Source organism: Nasonia vitripennis, chromosome 2, assembly GCF_009193385.2.
Source record: "Nasonia vitripennis strain AsymCx chromosome 2, Nvit_psr_1.1, whole genome shotgun sequence".
In the NCBI taxonomy this organism is placed as follows: domain Eukaryota; kingdom Metazoa; phylum Arthropoda; class Insecta; order Hymenoptera; family Pteromalidae; genus Nasonia; species Nasonia vitripennis.
The window spans coordinates 32951996-32968669 of record NC_045758.1 but is presented as its reverse complement, the minus strand read 5'-3'; the positions used below and the strand labels follow the sequence as shown (position 1 = coordinate 32968669).

The 16674-nt window shown below is 34.1% G+C and overlaps 5 protein-coding genes across 11 annotated transcripts; 2 read left to right on the top strand and 3 right to left on the bottom strand.

Moving 5' to 3' along the window:
• Window positions 1-137: 137 nt before the first annotated feature.
• On the bottom strand, window positions 138-1272 carry LOC100118138 (succinate dehydrogenase assembly factor 4, mitochondrial). Of its 2 annotated transcripts, none has more exons than XM_008206610.3 (5): window positions 1184-1272; window positions 829-932; window positions 653-754; window positions 507-581; window positions 138-426 (listed from the first exon to the last, which is right to left on the bottom strand). In XM_008206610.3, coding segments are annotated over exons 1-5 (453 nt in total). In that variant the 5' UTR covers window positions 1186-1272; the 3' UTR covers window positions 138-256. The 2 variants fall into 2 exon arrangements, with proteins under 2 accessions (XP_008204832.1, XP_001602183.2); XM_001602133.6 differs by having other exon boundaries at window positions 1113-1249.
• Window positions 1263-3181, top strand: LOC103315833. Of its 2 annotated transcripts, none has more exons than XM_008206617.4 (4): window positions 1263-1469; window positions 1555-1647; window positions 1726-1886; window positions 2988-3181. In XM_008206617.4, the coding sequence occupies exons 1-3, from the start codon at window positions 1406-1408 to the stop codon at window positions 1863-1865; spliced, it is 297 nt and encodes a 98-aa protein (XP_008204839.1). In that variant the 5' UTR covers window positions 1263-1405; the 3' UTR covers window positions 1866-1886; window positions 2988-3181. The 2 variants fall into 2 exon arrangements, with proteins under 2 accessions (XP_008204839.1, XP_008204840.1); XM_008206618.4 differs by lacking the exon at window positions 2988-3181 and adding an exon at window positions 1965-2215 and having other exon boundaries at window positions 1296-1469.
• Window positions 1996-13778, bottom strand: LOC100118213 (protein polybromo-1). Of its 5 annotated transcripts, none has more exons than XM_032597489.1 (27): window positions 13577-13778; window positions 11883-11997; window positions 11561-11806; window positions 11359-11475; window positions 11100-11276; window positions 10595-11036; window positions 10354-10466; window positions 10186-10284; window positions 10039-10101; window positions 9812-9958; window positions 9569-9736; window positions 9333-9493; window positions 8933-9242; window positions 7575-7780; window positions 7034-7370; window positions 6380-6958; window positions 6093-6250; window positions 5832-6004; window positions 5581-5753; window positions 5427-5498; window positions 4292-4447; window positions 3918-4040; window positions 3596-3821; window positions 3350-3500; window positions 3204-3253; window positions 2979-3096; window positions 1996-2879 (listed from the first exon to the last, which is right to left on the bottom strand). In XM_032597489.1, the coding sequence occupies exons 2-27, from the start codon at window positions 11985-11987 to the stop codon at window positions 2663-2665; spliced, it is 4887 nt and encodes a 1628-aa protein (XP_032453380.1). In that variant the 5' UTR covers window positions 11988-11997; window positions 13577-13778; the 3' UTR covers window positions 1996-2662. The 5 variants fall into 5 exon arrangements, with proteins under 5 accessions (XP_032453380.1, XP_032453381.1, XP_032453382.1 ...); XM_008206614.4 differs by having other exon boundaries at window positions 2493-2879; window positions 8933-9227; XM_032597488.1 differs by lacking the exon at window positions 13577-13778 and adding an exon at window positions 12114-12527 and having other exon boundaries at window positions 2493-2879.
• Window positions 13437-15394, top strand: LOC100118242 (UPF0389 protein CG9231). Its single transcript, XM_001602212.6, has 4 exons — window positions 13437-14489; window positions 14604-14785; window positions 14855-14945; window positions 15062-15394. Exons 2-4 carry the CDS (start codon window positions 14617-14619, stop codon window positions 15267-15269), a joined length of 468 nt encoding a protein of 155 aa, XP_001602262.1. The 5' UTR covers window positions 13437-14489; window positions 14604-14616; the 3' UTR covers window positions 15270-15394.
• Window positions 15386-16635, bottom strand: LOC100118282 (coiled-coil domain-containing protein 58). The gene is made up of 2 exons (XM_001602241.5): window positions 16476-16635; window positions 15386-16167 (listed from the first exon to the last, which is right to left on the bottom strand). The coding sequence occupies exons 1-2, from the start codon at window positions 16578-16580 to the stop codon at window positions 15781-15783; spliced, it is 492 nt and encodes a 163-aa protein (XP_001602291.2). The 5' UTR covers window positions 16581-16635; the 3' UTR covers window positions 15386-15780.
• Between the last annotated feature and the right edge of the window lie 39 nt (window positions 16636-16674).

Sequence of the window (16674 nt, the reverse complement as noted above, 5' to 3'; positions counted from 1 at the left end):
AAGATATTGGTTCGGCATTGTTATCAATCTGAATGGCTGACAAATTACGATGGCAAAACTGCTCGAATTGCCACAGTAGCTACACGCGCGCGCGCGCCTTAGATTCGATTTTTCCACTGGTATTTCATATCGGCACATTAAGCATTTAACATCATCATTTATTACAACTTATCTCTATGTACAAAAAAAGTCATCTCGACTATGTGACAATATTTACAAGAATGTGAAACACGCGACAGGTCTATGTATCAACTTGTCAAAAGTCTGTCACGCGGCCTTTTCTCTCCCAATCTCCGTAGCGAGTTGGCTCAGGACCCTTGGGTCCGTTGCTCTCTCCTGTCACTGGATTTATGTTATCAGGAAAAGGCTCCAATGGCTCTTTCTCTTGATACGGGTGCTTGCCCTCTTCCAGTTCCTCCAATTTGTCTAGAGTGAGCATTAAATCAATTTTTTCAACATTTTCTTACTCCTTTTACCAAATGTTAGAACAGTCAAATAGTACAAACCAAAAGGAGCCTTTGCTCGCAGTTTCTGTGAACCTGGCATTTCTTCTACCGTTGACTCCTTCAGACCCATAGTTCCTGCAATATGCAAGACAGAATTTCAGTGTAAATTACAATCAAAATCTATCACAATATAATGAAACACTGACCCAATGGGGCCTTTTGTTGGAGCTTCTTTCGAAATTCTTTCAATCGAGCACTTTCCTCTGACTTCTCGCCTTTATTTGTTGAAGAATTGAGTCTGATACTACCTGCAACCATCGCATGCATATTGTAAGTCACAAAATTATTATACTTGGCTATTTTGTGTATATCAATGACTGACCTTTATAAAAACTGCCTGAACTTTGACACACGCATCTACCTATCCTTATCATATTGAAATTACCACAAAAGCAATGACAAAATTTCTCAACTGCTCTTGAATACCTTGAAAACCATGAATAACACAAAATTAAATTCATACATTCATGTACATATTATTCATACATTCTTACAAGAATTATAACTGTTGTTTAGGATATACTATAGGTTAAAATAAAAAAATGAAAATATGAAAACTTTTTGAAAAAATACACGACTGAAAAATTAAACAAAAATAACGACTACCTTAAATAATTTGGTTCTACTGTCAAACACTTGAAAGTTCGTTAACTATTTCCTTAAATTATATTATTTACATAAACCGTCAGTTGTAGTCTGCAACACCTTGCAATCACAGCGCTGTTGCATGGTGTCTAAGTGCTGAACTAAGAAAAATGGCGCTCAATTCTAAAACTCGAAACAGTCCAACTTCGAAATTGTAGACACTCGCCAATTTCAATTTGTTTCTCTTTTATTTTTATGTCACCATTAATCATATTCATCAAAGGTAAAACTGAACAGTTTTTTTCGCATTAAAAATGTTGTTGAAGCTCTCAACAGCTACTAATCGAATAAGAAGCCAGGCAAGACATTTTGTAACAGGTAAGATGCGTCCTTTTAGAATATAATAGAGTAAAACTCCAGTTTCTTTTTATAAATAAAAAGTTTGTGCATTTTTGCCAATCAGGTCTATCGAAAAATACTTCAAAGTCGTCTAACAACAATGAATCCGAGCGAATGAAAAGGTTTCATGAACAACTTGCTCTAGAAAAAGCGCCGCGTAAGAATTTGCAAAAGATAAAATTGTAAAAATATTATTCTGAGAGCCTTTGCAAATTTCTACATGTATATGATATAGGTCTTAAACCAGGAATGCGGTTTGTTGATCTTGTATTAGTTGAAACTGATCCGAAAAATGGAGAAATCATTTCAAACAGCGAAAAAAATCCAACAAAGTGGGGAGATTGGCAACACGGTGGGCGAGTTACCGACTTCTAAGTTAAAAGCTCAAATGAACAGGTAAGTCGCACCTTTTATATATTATATAGAGAAGAAACCAGAATATCTTAAAAAAAGAATTTTGTCTTTCTCACTCAGGTCTGTTGGAACATATAACGAATAACGACAATTTATATGGATGATAAAAATGTATTTGCAAAGTATTAAAGAAAAGTATCTACATAATCCATAACTTAGATACTATTTTTTTAATTATGTATAGAACTAACAGCAGCACCCCTTCGATTGCCTATAGGTTCTTTTTTTTTTTGTTTTTGACAATAAAAATTGAATTCGTTTAGTTATCAACGCATGGATAAACCCTGAGATGTATATGCAATACTACTATTATAGACAGTAAACTATAGACAGATCCACAATATATCCACATATCGCGATACAATAACTTAAAAATCTTACACAAGAATATATAGTCATGTATAAATTTCATTTCCTCATTCTTCAAAGTCACACTTTCACTTTTATGCATATTCACATGATGGGAAAGATGAACGCAATTTACATGTATACAATGATCGAATATACATTTTTCTTACATTATATAATATAAAATAATAGATGTCACTCAATTTGGGATGGTGTTGTTAACGAGAAATGAGATTTGTCTATAAAAATGTATAGTCTAATTTATTTAAGCCAAAAAATAGAAAAACACTAAAGTTTAATTACGTCAGTCTTTCTTTGCCATCTGAACTCAAGAGCCTGTGATGTATTTACATACATCTAGCGGCAATTTTTAGTATCCTTTAATCCAAACAAAGATATTAATTTAAAAACTACAGAGTCTTATTAATGGCTAAAACGTCACGCATCATCATGTTTCTCAAAGTCCATAAGGCATTCACTACATTTCCATGATTGCCCACGCCATTTCCCAACCAATCAGCAGGTAACTTTGTAACTTCGGGAATTTGCGTGTTTTCGGGAGAGGCGTTCATTTGCTTGTCCCAATTGGATATGTACCGGTTTTCCGTAGTCAAACCTTCAATATACCTGAATGAAAAAATAAAACAAAAATTAGACATAACAACTCCATGTGTAAATTTTTTTTAATTTGTATATATACATAAAAATCAAACAATTCGTGCATACCTTACGTAGGCGTCCGAATGCAGTACCCTACTTGGACGGGGAGGAACTGCAACAAATAATGGCTCTGGTTGCTTGGCGGGAACGGCGTTATTCGTTTGCGTAGCTGCAGCTGACGTTTCTAAATAAAACAAAATTGAAATGATTACATTTATAATGAAATACACAACGAATGAACAAATAGAATTTATCTAGATGATGTATAAGTCAGTCTTTGTTTTAACGAACCTGTCTCCATTGGGGCCAATGTTGTAGATCCTTTAGAAGGTACAAAGTTTCTGCAAAATATGAACGTATTATAAATGAAAAAAATCCGTAAAACTTTTATCCTGAATATAACATAATATAATAATATAACGTATTTTAGTACATACTTGCTTCTATCGGCTGGTGGAATTGCGCGTCCATTGGATTTAAGTATATGTACTTCTTTGACATGCCTTGCAAGTCTTTGTACACTTGGAAATGGGGGTACAGATTTTTTCATTCGACCGCAACCTCGCCATTGACACTGATATTCCAAGTCTATAAAATGGCATTACAAATTATTTTAAATACATCTTCGACTACCAAATATACTTATTTAAAACAGTTGACTAGCAGTCCAAAAAACTCTTTACCATTATTGCTATTGGCAAAAAAGGTCTGAATATGACCAGTTTGATCTGCCACACTGTGTTCAATACAGTCTGCCATATCCTCAAACTGCCAATCGCAATTTTCCCAACAACATTCATAGACCAAATCTTGCATTGATCCAGCTTGTAATCGAGTTTGACATTCTTCATTTAGCTTATTTGCTCTTTCCTCCCACAATGATTTTTCCGTAGGAGGTAATTTTCGCCACTGAAATATTATTTGAATAAGAGAATATGCATATTTTATGCGACTAGAAAAATTATTACGGAAATGTATAAGAAAATAAAATATTAAATAAAGTACCTCGTTTCCAACCATTCTGCTGATTTCTCCAAAAGTCGAATCAGGATTATTTTGCGTGACGGTCGTTCGCATTTTACTCGCATACAAAATATATCCTGTAACCAATTTCCTACCTGGCACTTTCTAAAAAAGAAAAGACAAGAATACAATTACAATATTTCTATGTATAGTAAGCGATAATGCCGATGGCACATATCCTTAAAAAAACTTATGTTTGCTTTTAATGGTGCAAAACGAATAAAAAAAAATAGTAGTATGCTGGCATATTTCTGAAAAAAATGTCACAATAAAAAAAAAAAAATAAATGCTGCATGATTTTGAAAGAAAAAAAAGAAAAAAATAAGCAGAATGAAAATGGTCACGACAAGTCCTACCTTTTTAGAAGATACGGGTGTTTGTGAATTGGAGAGCACCGGTTGAGCTTCCGTGGAACCAACCGATGGTGGAGCATCCAAGCTGTCTTCACCCACTCCAATTCCTATCCCATCAGAGCCTAGCACATCCAGCTTCGAAAAGTATGGCGATGCCTCCTAATACCATTTATGCTTTGTTACGTTATCTTATGTGTTACCGGCATTTTTTGAATTTCAAAACTTTTTCACAACTTACCGGCCGATTTATACGTCAAGTGTACGGAAAACATAAGTTTTTTATATTTACTTTTAAAGCAGTTACTATTTCAGTAAATTGGAGATCGGGAAAATTTAATCTGACTCGATCGATAAACAATGTTCAGTATTGACGTGTGTATAAAAAAAATAAAATAAATAGTCATTGATAGAGATACTTTAAAAATAATTGCCAAATGCTTCGATAACCACTCAAATTATACCAATTTTTACGGTGATGGGTCTCTAAAAAGCTCTATTATTTTTATGGAAATAAAAAACTTATGTTTCATACACTTGACATATATTTTAATTAGTGACGAAAGAAGATTTTTACTTTTTTTGAAAAACGATTTTAAGTATAATAAATTTTATATAAATAGCATTACAAAACAAAGCATTCATTTTCTCAAACGAAGCTTTTCATATTATACTGCGACATAGGAGCGAGTTGTTTTGGGAGTTACATTTTCATTTCGCGATTAACTTACTTTCACGACATTTTTCTTCATATTTGTAATGAAGCCAACAGGTGCTCTGAACGTTTAAATTTTCTATGATACTTACTATCTATAGGTTATGAAAACTTAATATTGAAATAAAATTTGAATATTGTGACTCAAATAATAACAAAATGTAATTAACAAAACGTGAATATGCCGGCATAATGTACGATTCATGCATTATCCAAACTAATACAGCTATTTTTGTTCTGAAACTATTAATCATCAACAATATTTCACAAAAAAATCAAAACATTTCATTTTAAACTCCTTAATTAACCAATTTGTTATAAACAAAGTGTTTGCTGCATTAGTGTGAATTTTACATAATAAAAAGCATGCAATAGCAACGTGTTAGTCACATGTGATGAGTATACGTAAGCTTAGTTTATAATTACCGTTTCAAATTGACTTGGAGAAGCACCAATAGATTTACTCTGATTTTGTGTTTGAGGCACATCAATAGGCACCTGTAAAAATAATTTATACATGAAAATAAATTCTATGATCTTAATAAAAGATAAGTTTTCTTAATTGAATTTTCGCATTTACCTTGGCGGGATTAATTGGTTTTCGGAAAAAGTAAATTTCATCTTCTGTTACTTGATTAGAATGATTAAACTTTTTCAGACCTTCTGCACCAAGTTTTCGTATCATATTTTTATTTTCATCGAACGCAGATTCACAGATAAATATATCATCTTCTGGTATTTCCGTTGGGCGACCTGAAAAATTTCGTTGCATTATCTGAATTAAAGCATATACCTAAATAAAAAAAGCTGTACAACTATATCGCAACTTACTGCATATATATTCTCCGTAATCAAGAACAGCACATTTTCCAACTATAGCAACAATAGGATGTGTAGCATCTACTGTCGACAAAAATAATTCTTGTTTGTAAAATAATTTTGAAGGTGCATGTGTGATTTCAGTTGGACCTAACAGCCAAGGCCCTCTAAAGTAACATTTTTCACTAAAAAAAATTGAGAATGTTAATTCAATGGTTCATTTATGTTTTAAGCTCTATTTATTTCGTATGCAAATTGCTATTTTTAACTTACTCTTTAGTTGACCATATAGAGTCAATCTGAGTAATTTGCTGCCTACCGCCATCAGTTGCAGTATAAACAAAGTCTCCTAACTTCACAGGTCCCACACATGTATTATATTGTTCATAATAAGTATTATCTGGATCATCAGCATTGAATAGTATCACATTCTGAAAAATGATTAATTATGATTAAAATACTGTTCAAGCTACTTTTTGAAGTCTGTTTTAATTTCAATGACTATATATTTTTTTACTAAATTTGATGGAAAGAGTGTGCACTCAATGGCATCAACTTACCGGCTTTTCTTTTTCTATTAGCTTTTCCCCTTCTTCAAGTTCTGCAATTTCTTCTTTATGTTTTTCCAACCTCTCTTTATATACAGAAATAACGCGTTTTGGCTCCAAAGGTTTATCTCTTGGTGACAATTTCAGATGATCTGGATCAAAATTCCAAACTTTGATCTTCTTGAAAGCTCTTGCTTTTGTTGAATACCTTGATTCACATACATAAACATCTTTCTCGGAAAAACCTTCGGGCACCATTCGAAAGTAATCTTTTACACTCAAAACACAGCACCTGCCAGCAACCTTAGCTAATGGTACTGCTACATGAGCATCACTTTTGAATAACTCCTTATCAAGAAATTTTCTTGAAGCTACATGATAGGTTTCACTTGGACGGTAAAAGAGATTGCCGTAGAGCATTTGTTGTCCTTCTGCATTTGTCCATAACCTTTCTATGAGAACAATACTAGTATCCATGCCACGCTCTGTTGGCTCAATGTATGCAAAATCTCCTGCTCTATATGTTTCCTGATTAAAGCTCATAAAGCCTCCATTATCACTATTTGTTGCACTATTGCTTGTATCGGCCTCCTATATTAACATAAAATTATATAAGTATTCTATATACAAAATAATATCTTCAAGAAAAATCTTCAATGTACTCACTTTATCATTGCCATCACAACTTTCATCATCATTTGAGGAAGAAGGTTCCTGTTGAACTTTTATTCGTTTCAACTCAGCTACTTGATTTGCCAAATCATGAAGAGAGTAGTTAAGAGCAGATGAGTGTAATAAATCTCCATTTCTGGTTACCTCATCTCTTGTGCGTAGAAAAAAAGCTTGAAGTTCAACGCTATCCTCAAATGGCTGAGAATCAGTACGAGATAGTTTTCTTGCCCTTTCCAGACAACTAAAAACATCTTCTTGAAATCTATCAAGCCTTTTATAGACACCTTTGTCTAAACGACGTTTGATCAGATCGAGTGACAATCCTCGAACCCTGTTGGATGATATTAGTGATTAAATAAAGAATATCCATTTAATTTTTAATAGATAGGTTAGATTAATACCATTCACCATGCAAAATTAAGTTAATAAGTTTCATAAACTTTAAACATTATTGTATGAAGTATGAATTTAAGTCCAATTTAAGAGTAACCATATTTAATTGATTATTAATTCATACAATTTTTACAAGACTTACTTTTTGCCATCGACTATGTCGTGTTCGGGTAATTCAGCCATTGAATCTGAATAACAGCGTCCTTCTTCATCTTGATGGTTATATAGGGCAGTAAATATTGATGCCAGTATTTCTTGTACCGCGGCTGCAACATCCGGAACACTTTCTTCATCTTCACTTAGTTGCAGCTTAGTTTGAAGTACTAACCTTTGCAATATAAGTGCATCCTACAAAAAAAAAAAAAAACAAAAGCATTGAGATGATTGTCCGAAATAAGAAATATTTATCTGTATTTCAAGATTAATCAAGAATCATTAAAAATGGCTGCAATGAAGTTTTATTTTTAGAATATATGACTAATGAAGTCATGCTAGGTAATAAAACAGATAAAAAAGCCTGCCTCATTCTTTTTGCATTTTTTCCTCAGACGTTGATCTATATCTCTGTCCCTCATCAATCGAATAGTACAAGGTTTAATTGGTTCTTTCTTTACTGAATCGTCGACGTTGTCGACACAAACCATTTCTGAATCGGAACTCAACATCTTTACCAATGTAAGCTGTATGGCATATACAGTGGTAGACAATGTAAACGCAACAATTATCCCGTTAATCGTGCATTTTAAGATCAATAACAAGAATGCTTTATCTACGGCACTTAATTTTTAGCATAAAAACACTACGCAATAAAATTTAACATTATCAAACATTAAACGCGGGACTTAATTACAGACAAACACGATGTTAAAAACTGGGTATCTCAAACAAGCATCTTGTTAAGAACTAACCGACGTAACCTCAAAATGACGGATCACAACAGTAGCCATTTTGTAACGCTGGCGCCATTTTTGAATATCAATCGATACATGGCAAATTTGCTATCTTATTAATATAATACTGATGCGTGTATAAATATAATACATAAATTTTTAATTTAATTTTAAAAAAGTTCTCTTATACTAATAGTTTCTCGAAAAGTTGGAAAGTGAGAGCGTCATTTTTTTTCTCAACAAACATAAAAATAAATCAAAATCGTAATTAATGTAAACTCGCTTGTTGTCTACATAATTGTTCGCGGGCATCACGGTTTTAAGAGAAATCAACGATTTCTTCGAGATGTACATTTCTAAAATTTGGACATGTAAAATTTCTACTGAATAAACAGATTAATGTATCTTACCTTTATAAAGAAAAAATGTTTTCTCCATCAATTGTGAAATTTTGATTAAGTACTTACCTGTCTATTTGTAAATTTTGCAAACATTTGCATACAATATAAAAATATGCAAACTTACAATTTTTATCAAACGTGATTTTCAATTCACTTTGACAAATAAATTTTAGTCAACTTTATAAAATTATAAAAAAATTTGTACAAACCTTATAAATCTGTGAGTCTGGTTCATTGTACTTGCAGGCATTATCAAACATGAGTAGTAAATCTGATACTAAGTCATCAAGAGTATCATAGCCGTTATTCTTCAATATAGATGCAATTTTTTCCATATGGATAGGATTTTTAATTACTTCATAATAATCAGGATACTCTTTAACATTTGGCAATTTCATAAAAATTGACGACAATTGCCGACCTTTGGCATCATGATAATCTTTGATAGTATCATACATGGTACGCATTTTTTGTAAATGTAAAGGCACCACTTTTCTAGGTCTCCTATAATTACACAAACTAATAGTAATAACTTTAAAACTAAGCAATGTAGCAAAAATAAAAAAAATAAAAAAAAATAAGCAGAAGTCTAGTAACATGATCACAAACCCAACGTTTCTAGTAGGAGTAGTTAACTTATTTGGTTTAACAGGTTCTGGCAGAGGACCTAATTCTTTTATTTTGTCCATTAATACCTTTTCTAAGGTTTTCGCATCTTCATAAATCGAAGATCCTACTTCATTATATTGGCGGCAATTCCTGAACATTAGCTATAAATTTAAAAAAATGTAGGTTTCTAATTCAATTAATAATTTATATTAGTTCACATTACTTATGGTACTTACTTTAAAATCTTGAATAAGTTCGTTCTCAGTATGATATTTTTCAGCTTTGATATTTGCTTCTATAGTCAACATATCAATTGGTTCAGCTATTACTTGATAGTAATCTGGGTATAATTTTTTTGAAGGCTTTTCCATAAACATTAATATAGGTTGTCGGCCATCATCAGTCTATAAGAGAACAAATATGCATATTATTGTTACTGCATTTAACGTAAAATTACCAAATAATAATCAAATACTTACAATGTATTCTATAACGCATTTAACAAGTTTATGTAATCTCTTTTTTAGAGGAATATTGTCTTTATATTTTCCACGTGTCAGAATATTTGAAGCTCTCTTTATAAGTTTTGGATGAGCGTTGTCTGGCTCATCTTCAGACTCTGATTCCTAAAATTATAACTCAATTATAGTTTTGACATCATAAAATACGATTTGCTGCAGCTCATATATAACAATGTTTTATTTACCTGATCAAACTCTAACAATTCTTGAACTTTTTCTTGCATTACCTTTTGCAGTTTGACAGCAAACTAAAATATGCATGTTTTAATTTATTAACTCTAACAAAAAACATACAATTGCATTTTAAACTATAATTTTTTTTATCATATTACCTTATATAAACGAGAATTATGTACATTATACTTTTTGGCATTTTCAAACACAAGATTCATATCTCCAGCAACTTCACTGACAGTTCCATACTCTCCTCTCTGTTATAAAGTTTAAAACATGATGTAGCAAAAAGAACGTGATAAAATAAATTGAAATGTAATGAATACCTTAATTTTTTTACGGATTTGCAACAAGGATATTGGATTTTTAATCGTTTTATAATAATCAGCATATAATTGCCTTGATGGTAAAGTCCAAAAGAATTCGCTCATTCTTAAGCCTGCAATATCAAAAAAATTAAAAAAAAAATTGATCAAAGAAATGTAAGAATATTTAAACTCAAGACTAGATTTATCAAAAGATATGCTATTATCATTATTATTTCAACTTGTACCATGAAATAAATACCTGTACTATTAGGAGCTGTTCTTATAGTTTGAAATAACTGCCATTGTGGATTGTCACTCTCTTCAGTATCTAAAGGATCTTCTTCTTCATCATCACTTTCTTCATCTTCATCTCGGAGGGCAGCTGATTGAGCTATTAGTGCATGTGCTGATCGATTGCCTCGTTTACTCCTGGTGGACAATGCAGCTGACATTGATTTTAAAACAGGACCAGTAACATCATTTGTTTGTTTCTTAGCTGCAGTGGAAATAATTTTTTTCAATAATTTAGCATCCTTATAGATCCATGATCCTGGTTCATTGAAGTTACATGCATTTCGACACATAAGCATTAAATCCCTTTCCATTTCAGCAATGTTGTTGTAAACATTTTCTTGCACTTTGATAGCTATTGTTTTAAGATCTATGGGTTGGTCAATAACTTCATAATATTCTGGATAGAGCTGAAATGAAAATGTCCGTTAGAAAATCAATTCGAGTTAATACAAGTTTGCTGGCAATTTTACCTTTTTTGAAGGCTTAAGAAGAAATGGAAGATGAAGTGGTCTGTCACTATCCGAAGGATCTGTAGCTAACATAACTGCTGCAAACAAATCCTCATAGGCTTGTATATCATCATCCGGATTTGTGGAGCTCTCAGAGGTGTCTTCTGCATCATCTTGCCTAGTTATGGTTCTCTTAGTCTTTAAAAAAACAAATTGTAAGAATAATGTTGGAATAAGAAATGAAATCTAATAACACAAAATTTTACACATATTATCTAACCTTCAAAACTAGTTTTCCTTTGGATGGTTCATCTTCATACTCATCCATTATCCGAGTTTTTGTGCTAACACAAAGATCCCAAAGTTCAGTTGCATCTTTATATTCTTGCGAGGTTCGCTATAACCAAAAATTCAATCAGCAAGGTTGAAGAGCATAAAAATTGATAGGTAATTTCTGAAATTGTCAAGATATTTAAATTTACATTATAAAAGGCTTTGGCATTCTTGACCATTAGTAGAATGTCATTAGCCATTTCATCCATATCCCGGTATTCATCAGTCCTAATTTTCTGTTGAACCTTCAGAAGATCCATGGGATTTGAAACAACTTCATAATATCCTGGTTCTTGTCGCCTCTTAGGAACACGTATAAAAGAGTCACATAGCAGCGAACCATCTTCTTTCCTGTGGTTCCTCAGCAAATCATAAAGCTGAAGGCACAAATCGCTCTAGGTGGAAAGAACGATCCAGTTAGTATGCAGCAGCAATTTATTGTTTGCGTACAGTTAAAGTGACAAATCTCACCGGGTCCATTTTTTTTCTTCTTTTGGTAGGCTCTGGTATTATATCATCGGGGTCATCCTCGGTTCCTCGACTAGCCACCGAAGAAGTTCTCCTTCGCTTATTCATCTCGCTGAATCTATAAGAAGTGTATGCAACAGATGAGACGAGGAAGGATTTAGAGCAAGTGGAAGCCAATGGTAATGTGAGTTTGGTAGAACTAAAGCAAGCAACGGAAGAATAAATAACAAATACACTCAAGAATGCGCCAATCCGAATAAAGTATGATTCAAGAGGGGCAGTGTGAAAGCCAAACTGAAAGCCGCGGCGACTTAGTAGCTGCAGCAGCAGAGGGAGAGCCGCGTTGCTGTCCCTTGAGGCTCCTCTAAGGATCACTCTTCAAAACTGTCGGCTAATTCTCAACGAAGGCACAACTGAATTTCTACACGAGTCGGAGCAATACTTCCGAGAAGACCGTGCCAGCAAAATAACATCGCGGCCGCCGCCATCATAAAATGCTATATACACACAAACAGGCTTGCCGCGAGCCGCCACCGCCGCCGCGAGTGACTTAGCTTAGCGAGCCGAGGAGGCAAAGCAAAGCAAGCGAGGGCCGACCGCCGAGACGAGAGTTGAGTCGCGTATATGCGCGCGTTCGCGTCTGCTGCGCTACTACCTACACACTATACTTATACAGAGGACTGGCGGCTGCTGCTGCTCTATACAGCCTATCTATACCATAACTATACAGTTCTATTCTCTATGAGCGTGTGTCTGCTGGTATAATCCCAAAAAGCGCGAGCCACCGAATGCTTATCACGGGAGCGAAGAGTAAAGCATCTCTCTTACGTCGCTTTCTACTTTTTTTTTTTCAAAACAAAACAAACTCGCACGGTTTTGCGCTTCAACAATTTAAGCGCTCAAGCTTTTGCAATACCTGTTGAAAGCTTACAGATTCGTCGGTAGCCTTAACCTTATATTATTTCTGTATTGCCCGTGTATATATGTATACACAAGCTTTTTTAATTAAAAACGCGCCATAATTCAAAGTGGATATTATAGAGGCACGTCAGCGATCTGCAGGGTTATATTTTTTGTTTACAAACAAGTTTGATAGGAGAGTGGGTACCCATACGCAGCTGCAGAGAAGCTGCGAGGGAAACGAAACGAAATAATAGTCACGGCTGCTGGGGCGTAACCTCATACGGCTATGAATAACACGACTGAGTAAAATCCGTGTATGTATGTACACGAGTCATGCATTAGCCAGAGGCCTGCAGCGAAGCGAGTTACTCTCGCCGCGGGAATAGAAGCGTATTCTGGTCGAGAGAGAAGTGCGAAGGACAAGGTAAATCATTGATTTTCCAGAGAAAATTGACCCCATGTATCGCAGTATGGGCGAGTGTATTTGAAAACATCGTCTCCTATCCGCCCCCAAGAATGTAGGTACAAGTGGAGCCACACTCCGTATAAACAATAACCCTGATGGGCAAGCCGCGAACGGACTGGAATTCTGGATATATATGCTTACTGCAGCACAATTGCTGTCTATATATATAAGTAAACTCGCTCTGGCGCGCGTATCGCGTATTTAGAGATAGGTATTCACGTTAAACCCGGTCACGTGCGAAATTCTGTGGCGGCGACAGCGGCGATGTTGGCGGCAGCTTCTGCAGGCATCATCAGCCCCGCAGCTTGTGCTTACTACTCCGGCTCACCTTTGTCAATCAAGTTCGTCTTATTTCTCGTCTTCGCGAAAACAACGCGTTCACTCAGTGCACCAACTGGCTTGTGTCGAATGCGTCGACTCGATGTTCCTTCGCCTTTTTTCTCTTCATCTAAGATCCCACAACATTGCCGATGATAGGTATCTAGCTGAAGCTGCGCGACTCGAACACGCCATGCTGCTCAGCGAATTCTACATTCATTCGGTTGGCCGCCATGATGGCATAGATTGCAGTGCCGCACTTGGCATTATTTTGCGATTGCTTCGCCTCTCTCTCTCTCTCTCTCGTGCTCGTGATTTCATGACTCGTCGGAGTCAAATTACGAGATTTTCTGTCAGTTTTGTCAATCTGACGATCTTTACACGAATAATGACGGTCTCTAAAATCGCGCCATTATTTAAAGCAGCAAATACTTTTGGATTATTACTTATAGCAACGAAGATCAGTTTTTTAATCAATATATACATATAAAAAATATGATAATTCACTTTCTAGGGATAGATATTGTAATACGTATATACAAAGTCTAGATAAATGTCTAAAGTACTTAGTTGTTTAAAAACGGATCAGCTGTTCAACAGCGTATACTTGTTGGCGCCATCTGGATCATCGACCTTGGTTCTCATGTCATATATACCTACGTTAATGGACAAATTGTGGTGCAATAGTTATAGAACCTTATATCCTAATCCAATTGAAATATAACTGAATGCAAAACAATCGGTTCTTTTTTATTGATTAGATATTAAACGCTCCCGAAACGAGAATTAAACCTTAAAGTAAAAGTCTAGATCTAGACACAGTGCTTTCTAAAAGTGTGAGAAAACGGAGGCTATTTTTGCGTTCAAGTACTTCAACTCCAATGTCAACCGGTTTTATTGTATAAATCGAGAACACCGTTCAAGTGAGTAAAAAATTCGATTTATTAAATATATGTACAAGTCACTAATTTGTGACTTAATTAACATCATAAAGCGTTTTGAATGATGCAATAATCAAATGAATTTTTTATCTTTAGTTTTCAAGTAAAAATGTCTGCATCAAATATACTGCGATGCTGCGCATCGGTAACAGGGCGTAGGTTCATCAATCAGTCTGCTAGAAGGCTTGAATCAAAAGCATCTGATGGTATCAAAAATACAGCATCCTCAACAGCCAGTTCTTCCTCAACAGTACCACGCCATTCAGAATCTGTAGTTGGTAATAATCATTAATATTTTACAGTATATTGCATTTTATTATGAGTTTAATTGACACTTATTTTGTCAGGCCCCAAAATGAAAATCCCAACTGATTTCGAAAAATGGATACTTGTCTGGATGAAAAAGTTTCCTAAAGGACAAGTGCCCGAGCGAATAACGTAATTAATTATTTAATTTATATAAAATGAATAAGAAGCAATCATACATATATAGGATTGGTTTCTTATTCTGCATTATTGTATGATAATTCACAGTTATAAAATTGTTCTTTTAGGGAAGACCTTATGTATCAAACGAAAAGCAGAGCTCGTGTCAAAGCTGCAAATTATATGATTTTATTTTCTGCTTTAGCTTGTTTAGCTGCTGCTATTAGCGGTAAAAGAGCTGCAAAAAGTGGAGACTCAATTCAGAAAAGAAATTTAGAGTGGCACAAAAAAAATAAAGAAGAATATGATACTCAGATGCAGCAAGCAAAATCTTAAAAATTGTAAAACTACTTATTTAAAAGTTGGAGAGTAGATATGATTTATAAACGTTGCTCGAATGTTCATTTTATTCAAGTCATATGTAAATAATATTTAAATAAAAACTAAATCAATATCTTTAATATTTTTTTAATAAATCAAATATATATATATATATATACATTGTGCATCAGTACTATCTTTCCTCTTGAGTAAAGGAGATGCATTAAAATCATTGACTATGCATGCCTATATATTTTGTATAAAGTTTGGTATCATATTTACAATATATTCTATTATATGAAAGGCATACATCATCAAGTTAGTAATATTCACCATTTTTTCATTGTAAAAAGAAGATAGAAATAAATGCAGTGATTTATAAGTGATGATCTGATCATGATAAAATATTACTAGCTTGATTATCAATTTTATTGTTACAGAGGCATACTATATTTTACTGTGCTGTCTTGGCAAGGCAGTTTTTCCACAAACTACTCAGTAAATCCTCAACCATCAAAAGTTTATTTCATGATGATTCATTCTCTGGTTTATAAAATCTTCTGCACCTTTCATAATAAACCTGGGATGTTCTATTCTTTATAACTTCTTCAACACCCAGTTCCGATTGTAGAAGACGTAATGTGCTTTGCTCTTTCCTTAAGTTTTTAATTAGTGTGGGATCATCTTTTCCTGCATCCCTTTGTTCTTTTAGTGCTTTAACTCTCTCGTGAGCTGTATTCAAACACTTTTTGATTGCAATCTCACGCTGTGCATGACCAGACTGAATTTGCTTGAACAAATCTTTGCACTTTGTTGTTGGATCAACTTGACCCTTAAACGACTCGGTTGGAATAGTGGTGTTCAGCATGTAAATAATCTTGTCATCTATTTGTCTCATTTTCTGCAAGGAGTTCTGTGGAGAGTACATGCAAAAATAAATTATTGTACTCTATTGTCACGAGAAGAAGCGTTCATTTAAGTGAATAGAAAGTTATAAAAAACTTGCGCGATTCAATGCAAATAAACGAAGCTTTTAGAAGTTACATCTATACGTATATATTACCGGTTCTGATTTTACAAAACGGAGGTTATGTCAACTTTCAACGAATACGAAGATTATATTCTCAAAAGACAAACAATCGTTTTTCATTGCATCTTACAAATGGGCCTTTAAAAAGTTTATGTGAAAGCCTGTTTCTTAGAACTTTATAAAAAAAATACCTGAAATTCTAAAAAGTCGCCGCAATCCCAATCCATGCTCGTGGCCGCCATTTTTCTAAGGCAGAGAATAACCAGCGAAAATAGACCGGCAAGTGCAGAGTGCATATAATCATCTGCAGAGTGCAGCGTATATGTATATTATACATATGATCAATCACCGGTTTTTATCAAAATATCAAACTGATACTCGAAGATCGTA